Below are 15,164 nucleotides of genomic sequence, written 5' to 3'. Positions count from 1 at the left end.
CTGAGAGGCTAAGCAGCAGGAAAGATCCGTGAAGCGTTTCCATGCATTTAAAATCCACAATCAAAAAAAAGATTAGTTACATAGTTTTAACAAACCAATTAATAATCTGAATGTGATTCATATTTTTAAGTCATATATATAAATGAAACGGATAAGATTTATGTAATTGTATTAATAAACTAAATGTGATTCATATATGTCAGTCATATGTAAATGAAACGGGTAAGATTTATGTAATAGTACACAGAAAAACGCCCATGTTAAATTAACACTTCTCAGTATTCATATGTGTGCACACTACAGAGTTAAAATACCATTGAAGCAGTGTTGAAGTTAATGAGATAATTAAGTGGTGATTGAGCATTAATTATGAACACCTGCTGTTAACAACCAGAATCACTGAAGGAAAGAAAAGGCTGTCTGCAGAGACTGTGTTTTTACAGTGTTTTCAGGGGACAGGCAGCTAGCGGACAGTGAGGAGATGTTTGCAGTAGGTGACAAAAATGTGTGAGATCGCTGAATGCACCTTTAATAGAAGTTCATTATTATTATTGACATCACATATCTTGGATATCACTTATTTTTTCAATATTGTCTGATTAGCTTGTTTATTGAATGTATTTCACTTTAATTTTGTAGCCTTTGTAACGTGTTTTCATCTAAGCTGATAATTGTCCCACTCTTTTGCAACCTGTTGCAGTCCTGGTTACCAGCAATGGGCTCTCTTACTTCCTTCATTAGGCAAGGTCAATAGGGAGTTAGTTGTGCCTTTCATCTAAACCACATTAAACTTGCCAAGGAGTCTGTTCAAAATCAAAAAAAAGTAATGGAATTGAAATTGAAAATGTAATTTCATCCCCAACATCTTCTCTTTAGGATTCTAGAATGCTCGGAAGATTGTTGCCCTCTGTGACAGTGCCTACCAGGATTTGATGAGACGGAAGAGAAGGACAAGTTAACAAGCATACTGTTTATAGAAGCCTTCATCTATTACAGAATTCAAGACTAACTTCTTTCTACATAAAAGGCACTGCAGAGTAAATACTCCAGAGTATCCACATGTACATTTAAATTTTGAATTTCAAGTCAATAAACCCTTTTCAACATATAAGCAAATTCACAAAGACCAATAAATTCTGTCAAAAACCATCCAGCAATGGAGATGACTTTAAAATAATTTAATTCGATAATGCCTAATCAACTTAAAGTATGCTGAATACAAATAAACTGGTTAAAAGGTGTGACGGCCCAAGAGCTCTTTGTGTTGGGCCTCTGTACTGTGTGCTGTCTGTGTTTCTCACTGCAGGCAATTAAGGAGATTGGGAGCATCTGGCTAGAAGCCCAACCTATTTAGGCCTGCCCACCCAGACACCAGTGTCGGTGCTTGCGCAAGCCACACTATTCTTTTGTTTTGTATTGTTTTAAATTAATTTGTTAATCTTTGAAAACCTGAGTTGCATCCTCTTTTGTTGCAGCCTGAGAGCCGGGGTTGTAACAAATTGGGGGCTCGTCTGTTTTTTTTTTTATTCTGGTAGGTTTAATTTTAATAACCTTATTTAGTAAGTTTGTTGCGTTCTAGGATTTTTTATTATTTTTTTGGCGGATGAGCTTGAGCAGGTTTTGGGTCACATTTAAAACAAGTGGTAACACTTTACAATAAGGTTCATTAGTTAACATTAGTTAACTACATTAGTTAACATGAATTAATAATGAACTGCACTTATACAGCATTTATTCATCTTTGTTAATGCTAATTTCAACATTTACTAATACTTTATTAAAATCTTGATAACATTAGTTAATGCACTGTGAACAGCGTTGTTTCTATTAACTAACATTAACAAATATTAATAAATACTGTAACAAATGTATTGCTCATTGTTATTTCATGTTAGTTAATACATTAATTAATGTTTAATAAATTAACCTTATTGCAAAGTGTTACCAAACAAGTTTTTTGCGATTGTGGTTAAGGAGGTGGTTTTATAACCATTTCTGCAGAAAAGGGATGAGTGTGAAACCAAAAAGTCCTTATGTTAAGTTGGGTTAGGTCATGAAAACCAAAAATATAGATAACAGCAAATAATCGGTGTGGCTGTTCAGCATGACTTGCTTGAATTGTGTAAACTAACTTTTTTGTACCCCACAGTGGCATTGATGACCAAACTGTCCGATGTGTCGAGGAGCTGGTGCTGGCAGCTATTACAGCAGCACTGCGGGACCTGGGGCTATATGCTCGGGCAAATAGGGTCAGCACGGTGGCTCTGACTGGTGACCAGGTGGCAACAGTCAGGTCAACGTTTCAGTGCCTTATATGCAGAGGTTAGTCAGTTGTAAATTATCTACAAACAAGTCATATTCTGCAGTAAAATCAAGTCATAGCATTACCCTATTGAAAGTTGCCTGTCACATTAAAGGGTTCAACATTATAAACGGACACTGCACTGCCAAACTTTGTTCAAAGATTTATTTTAGATTCTACTACAGAACCCAGGGTTTCAGAAGAAAACCAATATGTACTGCTTAATTACAGGGAAATGTGCCAAAACATTTTATGTTTAATGTAATCCTGCAGCTATAAAACAATGGCATATTGGATTTTAATATTTGTATCAATATAAGTGTGATGTAGCTTCAGTGAAGATGTAACCAGCAGAAAAAAAATATGGATGTTACTGTCATACAATATAGAACAAGAGGCTTATGACACCAGAGATATATAGGGGATACAAGGGAATGTTTGGACATATCATTACTATGACTACAATTTTTATTAAAATTTAATTATTGCAGTCAATGGGAATATATAACTATTAACACACTGTAACACTAACAAGTGAAATGAGACAGATGAATTTTTTTTGAAATATTTGTTGAAAAATATTCTGAATCTTGTAGATGTGATGGGAAAACCCAGTTGTGGCACCGTGCTGCCGCAGCCTCGTTGGATGCCGGGTCTGCGTTGAGCAGTGGGCAACTGCCCAAAATACAGGGACGAGATGTTCCAAGAAAAAAAATTGAAATTACAGGGATGGGGGAGATTGTGAATGTTTAGAAGGACACTATTAGTTAGGGGATTGTTTTAGTTAGTTTTTATTTTAGGTTTTAAGTTAAGTTTGGTTATGTTCATCTGTTATGTTATTTTATGCAATTAATAAATTGTTTAATTTTATTTTCTATTATTCTCACTTGCAGAACTCCTTTTGTTGTATTCATTTTATGTTATTTTATGCAAATAATAAATTAATATAAATATTTTAATAAAATAAATTATGTTCACTTGCATGAAATACTGCTTGTTGTGTATTATACACACTAGAACCACACACCCCACTGGACTGAAGGCCTATATGTGAGACATGTTTTTAAATTTGTGAGTGTTACAGTCAACTCCTAAAACTTCACGCAGTATAATAGCACATAGAAATTAATCAAACATGAGGAGAAAGAGCTCATTTTATTGAGTAGGCTAATGCCTTAAGCAGCTGTGCTAAGAAACGTGATTTGTGAAAGCACAGTTGTAATGAAAATAATGGGAAGTGTTTTAATTACAGAACATAAATCAATATCTCCATGACAGTAGCTCGCACAAAGCAGACACAGTGCGACACCTACTGGTGTCTGTAATCGTTTTGAACTGCCCTTGATTTAAAACTTCGTTGGATTATTAACGTTACAAGGAGGACTGAGAACCTTCACATATGTCGTTTTTGATTGTATTATAAACAAACTACTATCACTATTAGTTAACTAGCCTGTTCAATAAATTTCTATTAACACTGTATAACGTGAGTGAGGTAACAGCGTGTCCTTGGGATTTTTGAAAATAGATATGATGCGTTAGGATAAAATTATATTTGAGGACCAACACAAGTTTTAGGAGGGTGTCAATCGAATGGCAAAGACGAGATAGGGACTGATATTTTGATGGCGGAATCCCAATCTCCCTCATTATTAGTAACGTTATTAGGCCGACGCATGACGTCACGTGGGAATTCATGTTTAATCGCTGTCAGTTCGCTGTCCATTACGGTGGAAACCACATTAAATATAAATTTAATTATATAATATAGCGCTAACAGTAACAACTCTGCACACACAATAAGTTCTTAGGTTAACCTATATTACCAACTGTATTGAGCCAAACAATGCGCTCATTAAACGTGACTGGTGATGTCTGGATAGGCACCATATTAAATAGCTGTAATAAACTACTGTTGCTAACATATTTATTCCGGTCCAGGTTTATATAAGGCTATTTATTACTTGATTTTTCTTGCTGCATATTATGACCGTTCTAAAAGCTTGGCTTTTATTTTGATAGGCCATATTTACTATTACTTCCGGGTCACGTGGCTAACCTGTCTGTATTTCAATGTAGATCTTCAAACGAGAAATGGAAAAAGGAATTTCAAAAAACCAAAATCGGACCGTTATTTGATTTTGGTTTTTTCATTTTTCGTTTTTGGATTCAGAACCAAAAACGGCTCTTTTTTTTTTTTTTTTTACCGTTTCTTTGTTTTTGGTTTGAAACGACAAACGAAAAAAGGTGGTTTCTCGTTATTTTGTTTTGTGTTTCAAACGAAAAAACAAACTATCAAAACGTACACGGACCATGATAGCATGGATATAAAGGTTCAATAATGGACTCAGAAGACCGAACAGAAAGGATTGTTGATATCTACGCCAGTGCAGAGGCTGTAAGAGACATGAAACATAAGAAAGAGACAGAAAACTTCAACACAGAAGAACCCCTAACACCTCGACACAGAGAAGACTTCAACACAGAAGAACCCCAAACACCTCGACACACAGGTAACTGAGATTAAAGGACATTTTCTGATTATTCACTCTCTTCCAGGTCCTCCAGTATGATCTGACATGCAGTCTTTGTATGCTCTATTTGTTGATGGTGGTTAATGGTTTACTTTCTTCTGAAAGCGACTGATCGTTTTGCTAGAGAAGACACTTATTTATCATCCATGGTCAATGTAGATTATTTTAAAGCTTCCTAAATATGGATTTTTGACCTTTAGAAAAGGTTTATTTTGAGACCTGTTCACGTTTTCCTCCAAAACCAAAAATGTATCATCAGCTGAAAAAAGAAAATCATATACAGTGAAACTCGGATGAGTAAATAATCAGGAAACCATTTTTGAGTGAACTATTCCTCTGCATTTACTCACAAAACACAAGAACAACAACCACACTAATTAACGTCTGACAAGCGTTAAAGTTAGTCTACGGTTCACATGTTTTCAGAAGATGTGAGTCGTATGATATGAGGAAGTGAAGAGACTAATATCATATCTATCTATCTTTAGGAAGTGATGGTGTGACGATCTCCAGAGCAGCTGGTGTGTGTTTGGGGCTGATGTGTGTTCTTCTGATGACTGCAGTCATAGTGTTGTGTGTCATCTTCACTCAAGAGAGACAACAGCTACTTACTAAAATCACCAACCTCACAGAAGAGAGACAACAGCTGAAGACTAAGATCACCAACCTCGCAGAAGAGAGACAACAGCTGAAGACTAAGATCACCAACCTCGCAGAAGAGAGAGACCAGTTGAAATCAGAAAGAAAAGATCTTCTGAAGAAGTTTGCGGGTTAGTTTCTTCAGTCTTAACTTGATCTAAATCAGACTTTAAAGCAGAGTGTCCTGGATCTGTTGTGTACCTAATGCTTGTAATTGACCTTTCTTTAGCTCTTTATGTTTATAATGATTAATGATAATTTAGAGATGTCAGCTGAGTATAAATAATAATTTAAGACATATCGGAAAAAGTGGCTTTATAAGTCAGTATTCATTTAATTGTGCATAAGCATTTCATTACAGTTTTTCTTGATTGCTAACACAATTCATGAAACGAAATTCACCGTTTTCTCACAACTATAAACACAACCTCAAAACTACACACCAACTTGTTCAAACTTCAAATTTCCAGGTTAAAATTAAATATTTAAGTCAAAAACAGTCTCTTTTGTCAGAATCAGATGAGACACAAATCTGTCAAATACACAGAGTACTTCAGTGTCTAGAAAACACTAATGAGATCAGTTCAAAACTGTTACAGAAACCTCCCTTTCCTTTTGAAAGTCAGTGTCTGTTACAGTATACAACATAAACACAGCGTACAGATACAGTGAAATTAAGAGATAAACTGTAAAGAGCTCTTGCAGTGGATTAAAAGTATGGAATGCCAGAGCTGCCAATTTTAAAAATAAATAAATACATAAATATACAAATAAATGTAAAAAAGAAAAAATAAATAAATATATATATGAATAAATATACATAGAAAAGCAAAAAAACGAAAATAAATAATTATGTATACATTTATTTTTTCCCATATTTATTTATTTCTTGATTTATTTATTTATACATTTATTCATTTATACATTTATTTATTTTTACATTTATTTATTTATACATTTATGTATTTCTACATTTATTTATTTCTTCATTTATTTCTTCCTACATTTCTTCCTGCGTAGGGTAATGAGGAGGGCGTGGTTTACCTCAGACATAGCAATCGAGCTCAGAGTAAGCGAAGGCGAAGGGTTGAGGCCACAGTGACCCCCTTTGGCGAAATACAATAAGCATCACTGACGTTGATACGGTCTATGGTTAAAATCTTACTGTGTGACATGGATAGGCTTGTCTTTATTCCGGACATGGCCGTAGAACATCGTTTGGTCTGGATTTGTAAAATGTCCAGGGCTAACAAACATGAAACAGGGATATTTCCCATTTTTCGGTCAAAACTCACGGAAAGGAAGCAGGGCACATAGGCTACAGTGAAGTCGACGCAAGCATATTGACCAATGCTTTTGAAACGAGACCATTGCATTTGAATGTAGCCTAATTTCCAAAAACAATACTGACAACAACAGCCTTATTAAATGTATGAACGTCACGGTAATCCACATCGATAAATTCAGTTAGAGGATAAGACTGTAGCCTATAGGGCAGTTAGCCTACCACTAAAATCCAACCAGAGCTTCATCAGAGCCATCAATACAGAAGAGATCTTAATGCATTTACACAGCAATTAGCCTACAAGTGCATACAAATATTATGAAGTGTCTTAGGCCTACATTTTGAAGACATAAATATGACATGATGGAATCAATGAAGTGATTAGCCCCTCCCCCTATAACTGTTCTGTCTCGCGGAGGAGCTCATTTGTGTGCATCTGTGTGAAACATGCATAAGAAAAAAGAACGACAGAAAGAACGGCTCCCGTCCAGCCGCGACTCGGCTCCCATCGTTCATGTTTATGAGCCGTTCAAAAAAATCGGTTCGTTCGCAAACGTCACAACTCTAGTTTCATATTAAACGTAGGCTAATCACTTCATTGATTCCATCATGTCATATTTATGTCTTCAAAATGTAGGCCTAAGACACTTCATAATATTTGTATGCACTTGTAGGCTAATTGCTGTGTAAATGCATTAAGATCTCTTCTGTATTGATGGCTCTGATGAAGCTCTGGTTGGATTTTAGTGGTAGGCTAACTGCCCTATAGGCTACAGTCTTATCCTCTAACTGAATTTATCGATGTGGATTACCGTGACGTTCATACATTTAATAAGGCTGTTGTTGTCAGTATTGTTTTTGGAAATTAGGCTACATTCAAATGCAATGGTCTCGTTTCAAAAGCATTGGTCAATATGCTTGCGTCGACTTCACTGTAGCCTATGTGCCCTGCTTCCTTTCCGTGAGTTTTGACCGAAAAATGGGAAATATCCCTGTTTCATGTTTGTTAGCCCTGGACATTTTACAAATCCAGACCAAACGATGTTCTACGGCCATGTCCGGAATAAAGACAAGCCTATCCATGTCACACAGTAAGATTTTAACCATAGACCGTATCAACGTCAGTGATGCTTATTGTATTTCGCCACAGGGTGTCACTGTGGCCTCAACCCTTCGCCTTCGCTTACTCTGAGCTCGATTGCTATGTCTGAGGTAAACCACGCCCTCCTCATTACCCTACGCAGGAAGAAATGTAGGAAGAAATAAATAAATGTAGAAATACATAAATGTAGAAATAAATAAATGTAAAAATAAATAAATGTATAAATGAATAAATGTATAAATAAATAAAAGAAGAAATAAATAAATATGGGAAAAAATAAATATATACATAAATAAGGAAATAAATGTATAAATTATTTATTTTCGTTTTTTTGCTTTTCTATGTATATTTATTCATATATTTATTTATTTTTTCTTTTTTACATTTATTTGTATATTTATGTATTTATTTATTTTTAAAATTGGCAGCTCTGGCATTCCATATAAAAGCACTCAAAAAGAAAAGACCTGAAAATTGAATATGAACACACAATACAGTAAACTGTCAATTATTGTACAATAATTAATAAATAATACTACAAACAACTATAATAAAATATACACTACTAGTACAAGTAATATAAATAACCTTTTTAATTTGGTTTAGATTAAAATTTAGTTCAAGCCCTAGTAAAAAATTTATTAAAAGTACATTTATTTCAATATTAAGAATAGTTCAAATCTATTGATATATTTACGCATATATCACTCTATATTTATATTTCAACTTTATTTGTAGTGCTACCCTTACGAAAATTAACCATGGTTTTACTACAAATAAAACAAAAAAACCATGGTTCCTATAGTTAAACCATGGTAACCACAAATTAACCATGGTTTTGCTATATTAACCATAGTTTAACCATGGTATTTGTAGTAAATCTGTGGTTATACAAATGGTAGTCAACACGCCAAAAACCATGGGTTACTACAGTTTTACTATAATAAAATCATGGTTATTTTTCGTAAGGGTACTTGTGCACAGTGCACATCTCTCAATATTAATCCTAAAGTGTGTTTAAATGTCACTGTTGATGAGGATTGTATGATCTCTGAATAATATTTAATGTCTTTAAATGCAAGATATTTAAAGTGTACCTGAAGTATAATTGCTATAGTCCCACTTTAACACAATCAAATAAACTTCAGTGTATCTTTAGTTGCACTTCAGCACTACTGTACTTCTGCACAATTCAAATGAATAAAGTACAGAGTTAGTTGTTCCAGTTTGGCAGAAAAGTACAATTGCAGTGTATTTTTAAGTACATACATATGTACATGTATTTTTAGTATAGTTATCATGACATAAATGTATTTCAAATGCATTTTAGTGTTTTTATATTTCACTAGGGATGTCTTATCTGTGTTTATAGATGGATTGAAGTGCCATCAATCCAGTCTTTACTTCTTTTCCTCTGAGAAGAAGAACTGGGATGAGAGCAGAAGTTACTGTAGAGAGAGAGAAGCAGATCTGATCATCATCAACAACAGAGAGGAACAAGTGAGAGAGAGTGTGTGTGTGTGTGTGAGAGCGAGTGTGTGTGTGTGTGTGCGTGTGTGTGTGTGTGTGTGTGTGTGTGTGTGTGTGTGTGTGAGTGAGTGAGTGGTGTTTCGTTTTTAAATGAAAGATAATGTGCTGAAATGTGTCTGTGCTCATTTTATAAATCATGTTATTGTTTGACTTCTCAGGATTTTGTGAAGAAAATTTGTGGTAGTTCTGATAATTTCTGGATTGGTTTGACTGATATTGAAGAGGAGGGCACATGGAAATGGGTTGATGGCAGCACACTGACCTCTGAGTGAGAAATCACTGAACTGAACTGATTATTATCTAATAAATGATCGTCTCAGTATCATATCACACAGAAAGCAGCTCTGATCTAACGCTGATCTGTTGATGCAGGTTCTGGGCACCTGGACAGCCAGACAGCTATCAGGGAACAGATGAAGACTGTGCTAATACTCATTCATCAGAATGGTTTGATACTCAATGTAAAAAAAGTATTAAATGGATCTGTGAGAAGAATATCCTTAAATGATACATTATAATAACAATGTACATATATGCATTATGAACAAATAAATGTCAGTAATTTTACCTGTTTATTTTTTTATTTTATTTTTTTTGAATGGCACATTAATTAGGTTATTCTGTAAAAACAAATACAAAATAAATAGAAAACAAAACATAGTAACATGAAAATTTTTATATGAAATTTTGTTTTGAATTTTAAGATCTGAACTAAAATCTGAATGTGAAAAACAACAGTGATGTTTTTACAGACTGAAATAAAATCAGTAATACACTGATATAATAGAAATATTCATACAAAGAGCATTGATCCAATATTCTTCACCAAAATGATCATGATTTTAGGTGTATTACTCAGTACATCAGTAAAGTTTGATTTGAAATGTGACTCTTGCAGCTTTTTTGTAATTACAGTATGACAATAAACCTACTTGAGGATGATTTACTTGTTTTCAAAAACTGGTATATTTCCTGAACCACGTGAAGATGAATATAAATGGAAAGTTGCATAAGTAAATCATATAAACAGCTTCTAATGTTTGACTGAGAATATGAACAATATTCTGACTGTAGAAATCAGGATATGGTCTAACAAGTATTCTTCTTTATAAACACTTTCTAGCATCAGTATGATCGGTACATCACCAAATATAAGGAGACTCATTCGTTATCACTATATGAAACAATTACATGTTATTTATTTTAAACATTTTTATGACGGTTTGTTTTATGCTAGTTAAACCAAAATATGCTAACACAGCAAGCCCAGATTTTACCCCAAACTGACTGACATTTCCTTTAAAGTCCAGCCTCGTTAAAGTGAGTGAATAATGGACTGAAGGAAGAGCATCAGATGCAGTCGCTGCTAAAAACTGTTCAGCCGTCTGAACTTCTGATGTAACGACCTGAAGCGAATCAAACATCGAAGGGTTTCAACACCAGATGAACAAGCCCCTGACGTTGTTGAAGATCAAGTTCCTTTCTGCATAAATACTGACCACACAAACACAGATGAGGAGCACAACAGTCCACTCCAGGAGAGAAACTAGTGTTCTTGAGGACACCGAAACTAGAGAAAATTTCAACCTGCAAAATGCACAGAGAAAATGGAAAAAGGGCTTTGCAAATATTGATGTTATTATTACACTTGCGAAATTTTTTTATTAATTGTGTTTTATTTGTCTTTTGACCTCAGTCTGTTTAGTTACTCATTCTGTTCACCTGTAATTTAGTTCATTATCTCATTAGTTTCAGTGTATTTATAACCTTCAGGTTTTGTGTGTGTGTAGGGGGGGGGGGGTGTAATGTTTTACTCTTTTAAATATAGAAATAAGCAAGTAAATTTACATGACAAGCAAGTGTTTTTGTTCTCTTTGTTGTCGAATAATATAATTAATGTGACAAATGAACAGTGACAAATGAAGGCAAGCAGGACATAATATAGATGGGCAGGTATTATGTTCATGATGAAATTGTCCACTACAGAGTGCTCTCTCACTTATTCACTCACTTATATTCGTTCACTGTGCTAATATAGAGCACTCAACTATAATTAATTGAGTGTATTATATTAATTTGCTTTTAACTTATGATATATATATCCAAAGATTTAATTTTATTCACATTTTTGTATAAAGGTTTTAAGTATTTGTAATTTTATGATTTGTTTTTGTAGATTTTTTTTATTTATTATTTGTGCTCGGGATTTTAACCCATAAGAACCCGGACCAATTTCCCCTTATAGGAAAATTATGGGGCATATAAAACAGACTAAATGGACCACTTAAAACATGTTTCTGCAGTTGTTTTTTAAATACAACCACTCCTTGTCAAAGATCTGTAATGTTACATAAATGTGACATTGGGCGTTTATGATACATTTTTAATGTTACATATTTGTCACATTGGGCTTTTATTTCTCATTTGAAAAAAATAACATTTTGTCAGTTTTCTTGCTAAATAACTTTTTTCTATTTATTTTCTTTTCCACAACATTTTCAAAATTATGACTTTTCTGGGAAGATAAAAAAAACTTTTTCAGAAGTAATACAGTTTTTGCATTTTATTTGCTTTGCCACATATTTCAAAACCACATAACTGTGACCATTCAATTTTACAACAACTTTTTTGTAACTTATCAAAATTCTACCTTTTCAGGTATACGGTTTAACCAGAAATAAAGTTTTAGAATATTTTTTCACAACTCGAAAATGTGCAAACTGAATAAAAATAAATAACTACCTCACACTGGAGGTAAACATGTTGAACATGCATGTAGTGCAATAACATTGCAGAAATGTGTATATTGTGCAATAAAACTGTAAACAAACAAACAATACAATGCTCAGTGAAAAAAAAAACTTGTTCACTCTGATCAAACCATTGTTATCACTTTTCTCACTTTTTTGGCAATTTAGGGCAGATGGAAGTTTTTGAAGCAATTTCTGTCCTCAGTGAAGCAAAGCCGCACATCACATTTCTCACAGACAGTGGTGGTTGCAAGGACTTTGCGGAATTTGCAACGGCCACGTGTGTCACATTTTGCAGGCCAATGTGCAACCTGGTCAGTGCGAACATCATCTGGTACTCCAACACCAACTCTCTTGGGTCGTGGTGGTGGTGGTGAAGACGTGCGGTGAATTGTTGGCCGACCTCTTTGTGCTTGCACAAGAATTAGGCTAGTGGCAACAGTACATTCTGAAAATCAAGATATTTCCTGAATCTATTCATGTTATTTTCACAATAAAGATAAAATAACCTTAAAATAGTACCAACATATGATATCAACATATGTTATACCTGTTTTATACCATATGCTGCATACCTGTTTTAGTTTCAGGTATGCAAAAAAAATTCTAAAATACATTTCATTAACAATGTTATTAATTTTACATTTATTTTGTTTACATATGTTAAAATATGCTTTTAATTGAGCAGCAGAATATATATAACACTAAAATGATTGAATCAGCTAAATTATTTGAGCAGCTAATTACCATTTTTCTTGATGTGACACATACGTCACATCAAAATTCCACCTACTATTTTAAGGTTAACAGCCCGATGTGACACATATGTCACCACAACATTTTCATAACTTGTTTTATATCAATTTGTACAAGACATGTTTTAAAATCAGGTCAAGTGTAATCTAGGATATGTTATTAAAACATTAGAATTGTTGCATGGGTTGAAACATACCTTTAGTAACAAAAACAAACGTTTTTAAAAATTGCTGACACTGCAACATGTGCACACCAGGCAGGCTACCATTTTGGAAATGTTACCATGGCAACAAAAATGCACAGATTGTCACATGACTGAACCTGGATGTTCCTTAAATGTCACTTAGGGACTTCCTGGGTTGAAAGTAAGGGATAATGCTTTAAAAAGACCTTTCCAGATAATCACCAGTGTTTGTGACACCCACGTCACCACGGGTTCTTATGGGTTAACTATAGTTTTTGCTGACATAACAACTTTGAATTAAGGATTATCAGCCCATATTTGGTCTGTTGTCTCAATTCTATAATAAAGTTTTTAGTGATGTGACGTCATAAAGCTGCGCCGCACTCATGCTGTCACAGTTCTTGAATTCGCTGGCTTATGCTCTCTTTGTGTGTTTGGTTGTATTGGAGGCGTGACCACTGATTACCACTCACCTGATCACCACCGACAGCTGCAGTCACTTTCACCGGCCTATATATGTTCTCATCTCACTTCCTGTCTTTGTCAGATTGTTTGGAGTTTTGTGTGAGTCTTCATGTCCCTGGCTGTCGTGTTCCCACATTATTGTCCTAGTTCCTGTTTTGTCTTCATGGTCGTTCCGTTCCTTGTGTTCCACGGAAGACTGGTTGCCCATCTGGGTTCCTGTGCTGCCAGGAGAGGACCATCGTGCACTTGCTTCCGTCTGACCCACTGCTACAACTCTTTGTTTTCTTAATAAAGAACTGAGATTTCACTCGCTACTGAATCCTCCTTATTTCTACTGACAGAACGATCTGACCATCGATGGATTCACCGAGTGCGGCCGAGTTAAGAGTCCCTGGTCAACAACACGGCTCGTATGGAACATCAAGTGCAAACCTTGGCAGCGCAGGTGTCCGAGCTCACCACTCACCTTCAACAGCTTCTTGTACCCACTGAGCCACCCACACCGCCTGTTCTCCCCACCCCTCTGAGAAGCGATTGCCAGCATGAGCCTCGTCTACCAGCTCCGGAAATGTATGCCAGTGAGCCAAACTTTTGGAGAGCGTTTTTGACTTAATGTGCATTATTCTTCTCTCTTCAGCCACTCACATTCACCACAGAGCAGTCGAAGGTGGCCCTGGTTATATCGCTGCTTTCAGGACATGCTGCTCAGTGGGGAACGGCGGTGTGGGAGATTCAAGATCCCTGCTGTGCCTTGTTCCAAGCACTCTCCGAGGAGATGAGATGGGTTTTCGACCGCGCAGGGTGGCTGGGCGCGAGGCAGCCCCTCAACTCGCCGAGCTTCGTCAGGGGGACAGACCCGTCTCTGACTATTCAATCGAGTTCCGCACCCTAGCGGCAGAGTGCAAATGGAACGAGGAGGCGCTGTGGGACATGTTCCTGCAGTGGTTGGCCGACCGCATTCAGAAGGACATTTTTTACGCTGGAGCTTCCCACGGATCTTAACGGCCTCATCGATCTGGCACTTCGGGTGGATGCACGGTTACAGCAACTAGAGAGGCGTACTCGTCAGACAGTGGTTTCCGAGTTCCCAGAGCATCACAGAACCAGCAGGGGTAATACTGTTAGGGGAATTTACAGTTATAACTCAAGGACCAGGTGTTGTCGCAATGAAGACCAGGAGTCAGAGATGAGTTCAATTAATAATAATAATTTTACTTGAAGAAAATAGTTTGTAGTTTCATAAGCAGAAGTCAGCTTCAATACTCTCGACGGAGAGTATAATACAATACAAAATCAACCACAGTTATACTCCAGACAGAAGACATTAGTTGCGTCAAAGCTCTGGTCAGCAGCAATCTGATTGGTTCCAAAATCTAGATAAACTTAGACAATCTTCACATATGGTCATAAACATCTTCAGCATATCTCAAATGATTGGAGCAGGCGTCAGCAAGGGTGAAGAAGACACCTCATCTCAGGTCCGGATGTCAACAGAAACTATTCTTCTGTCCAGAACATAGGTGCTGACACACACACATACACACAAAGCCCATATCTACAATTCAAGGTTCTCTAGCACTGGCAAGTCTCTTATCACTACGGTTGGATACACACACA

The 15,164-nt window shown here is 35.7% G+C and overlaps 1 protein-coding gene across 1 annotated transcript; it reads left to right on the top strand.

Moving 5' to 3' along the window:
- Nucleotides 1-4,637: 4,637 nt before the first annotated feature.
- Nucleotides 4,638-10,040, top strand: LOC132099198 (CD209 antigen-like protein C). Its single transcript, XM_059505649.1, has 5 exons — nucleotides 4,638-4,815; nucleotides 5,325-5,606; nucleotides 9,235-9,362; nucleotides 9,551-9,660; nucleotides 9,765-10,040. Exons 1-5 carry the CDS (start codon nucleotides 4,644-4,646, stop codon nucleotides 9,898-9,900), a joined length of 828 nt encoding a protein of 275 aa, XP_059361632.1. The 5' UTR covers nucleotides 4,638-4,643; the 3' UTR covers nucleotides 9,901-10,040.
- The last annotated feature ends 5,124 nt before the right edge of the window (nucleotides 10,041-15,164 follow it).

This window comes from Carassius carassius, chromosome 22 (assembly GCF_963082965.1).
Source record: "Carassius carassius chromosome 22, fCarCar2.1, whole genome shotgun sequence".
In the NCBI taxonomy this organism is placed as follows: domain Eukaryota; kingdom Metazoa; phylum Chordata; class Actinopteri; order Cypriniformes; family Cyprinidae; genus Carassius; species Carassius carassius.
Note: the sequence above shows the minus strand (reverse complement) of the source record. Positions and strands in the feature narration are given on the sequence as shown.

What these genes read in the sequence shown, in the direction of transcription:
- LOC132099198 (XM_059505649.1), top strand. Translation starts at nt 4,644, where the DNA reads ATGGACTCAGAAGACCGAACAGAAAGGATTGTTGATATCTACGCCAGT. An exon ending in CCAAACACCTCGACACACAG is followed by an intron (nt 4,816 to 5,324) that starts GTAACTGAGATT and finishes ATCTATCTTTAG; the next exon opens with GAAGTGATGGTGTGACGATC. An exon ending in TCTTCTGAAGAAGTTTGCGG is followed by an intron (nt 5,607 to 9,234) that starts GTTAGTTTCTTC and finishes CTGTGTTTATAG; the next exon opens with ATGGATTGAAGTGCCATCAA.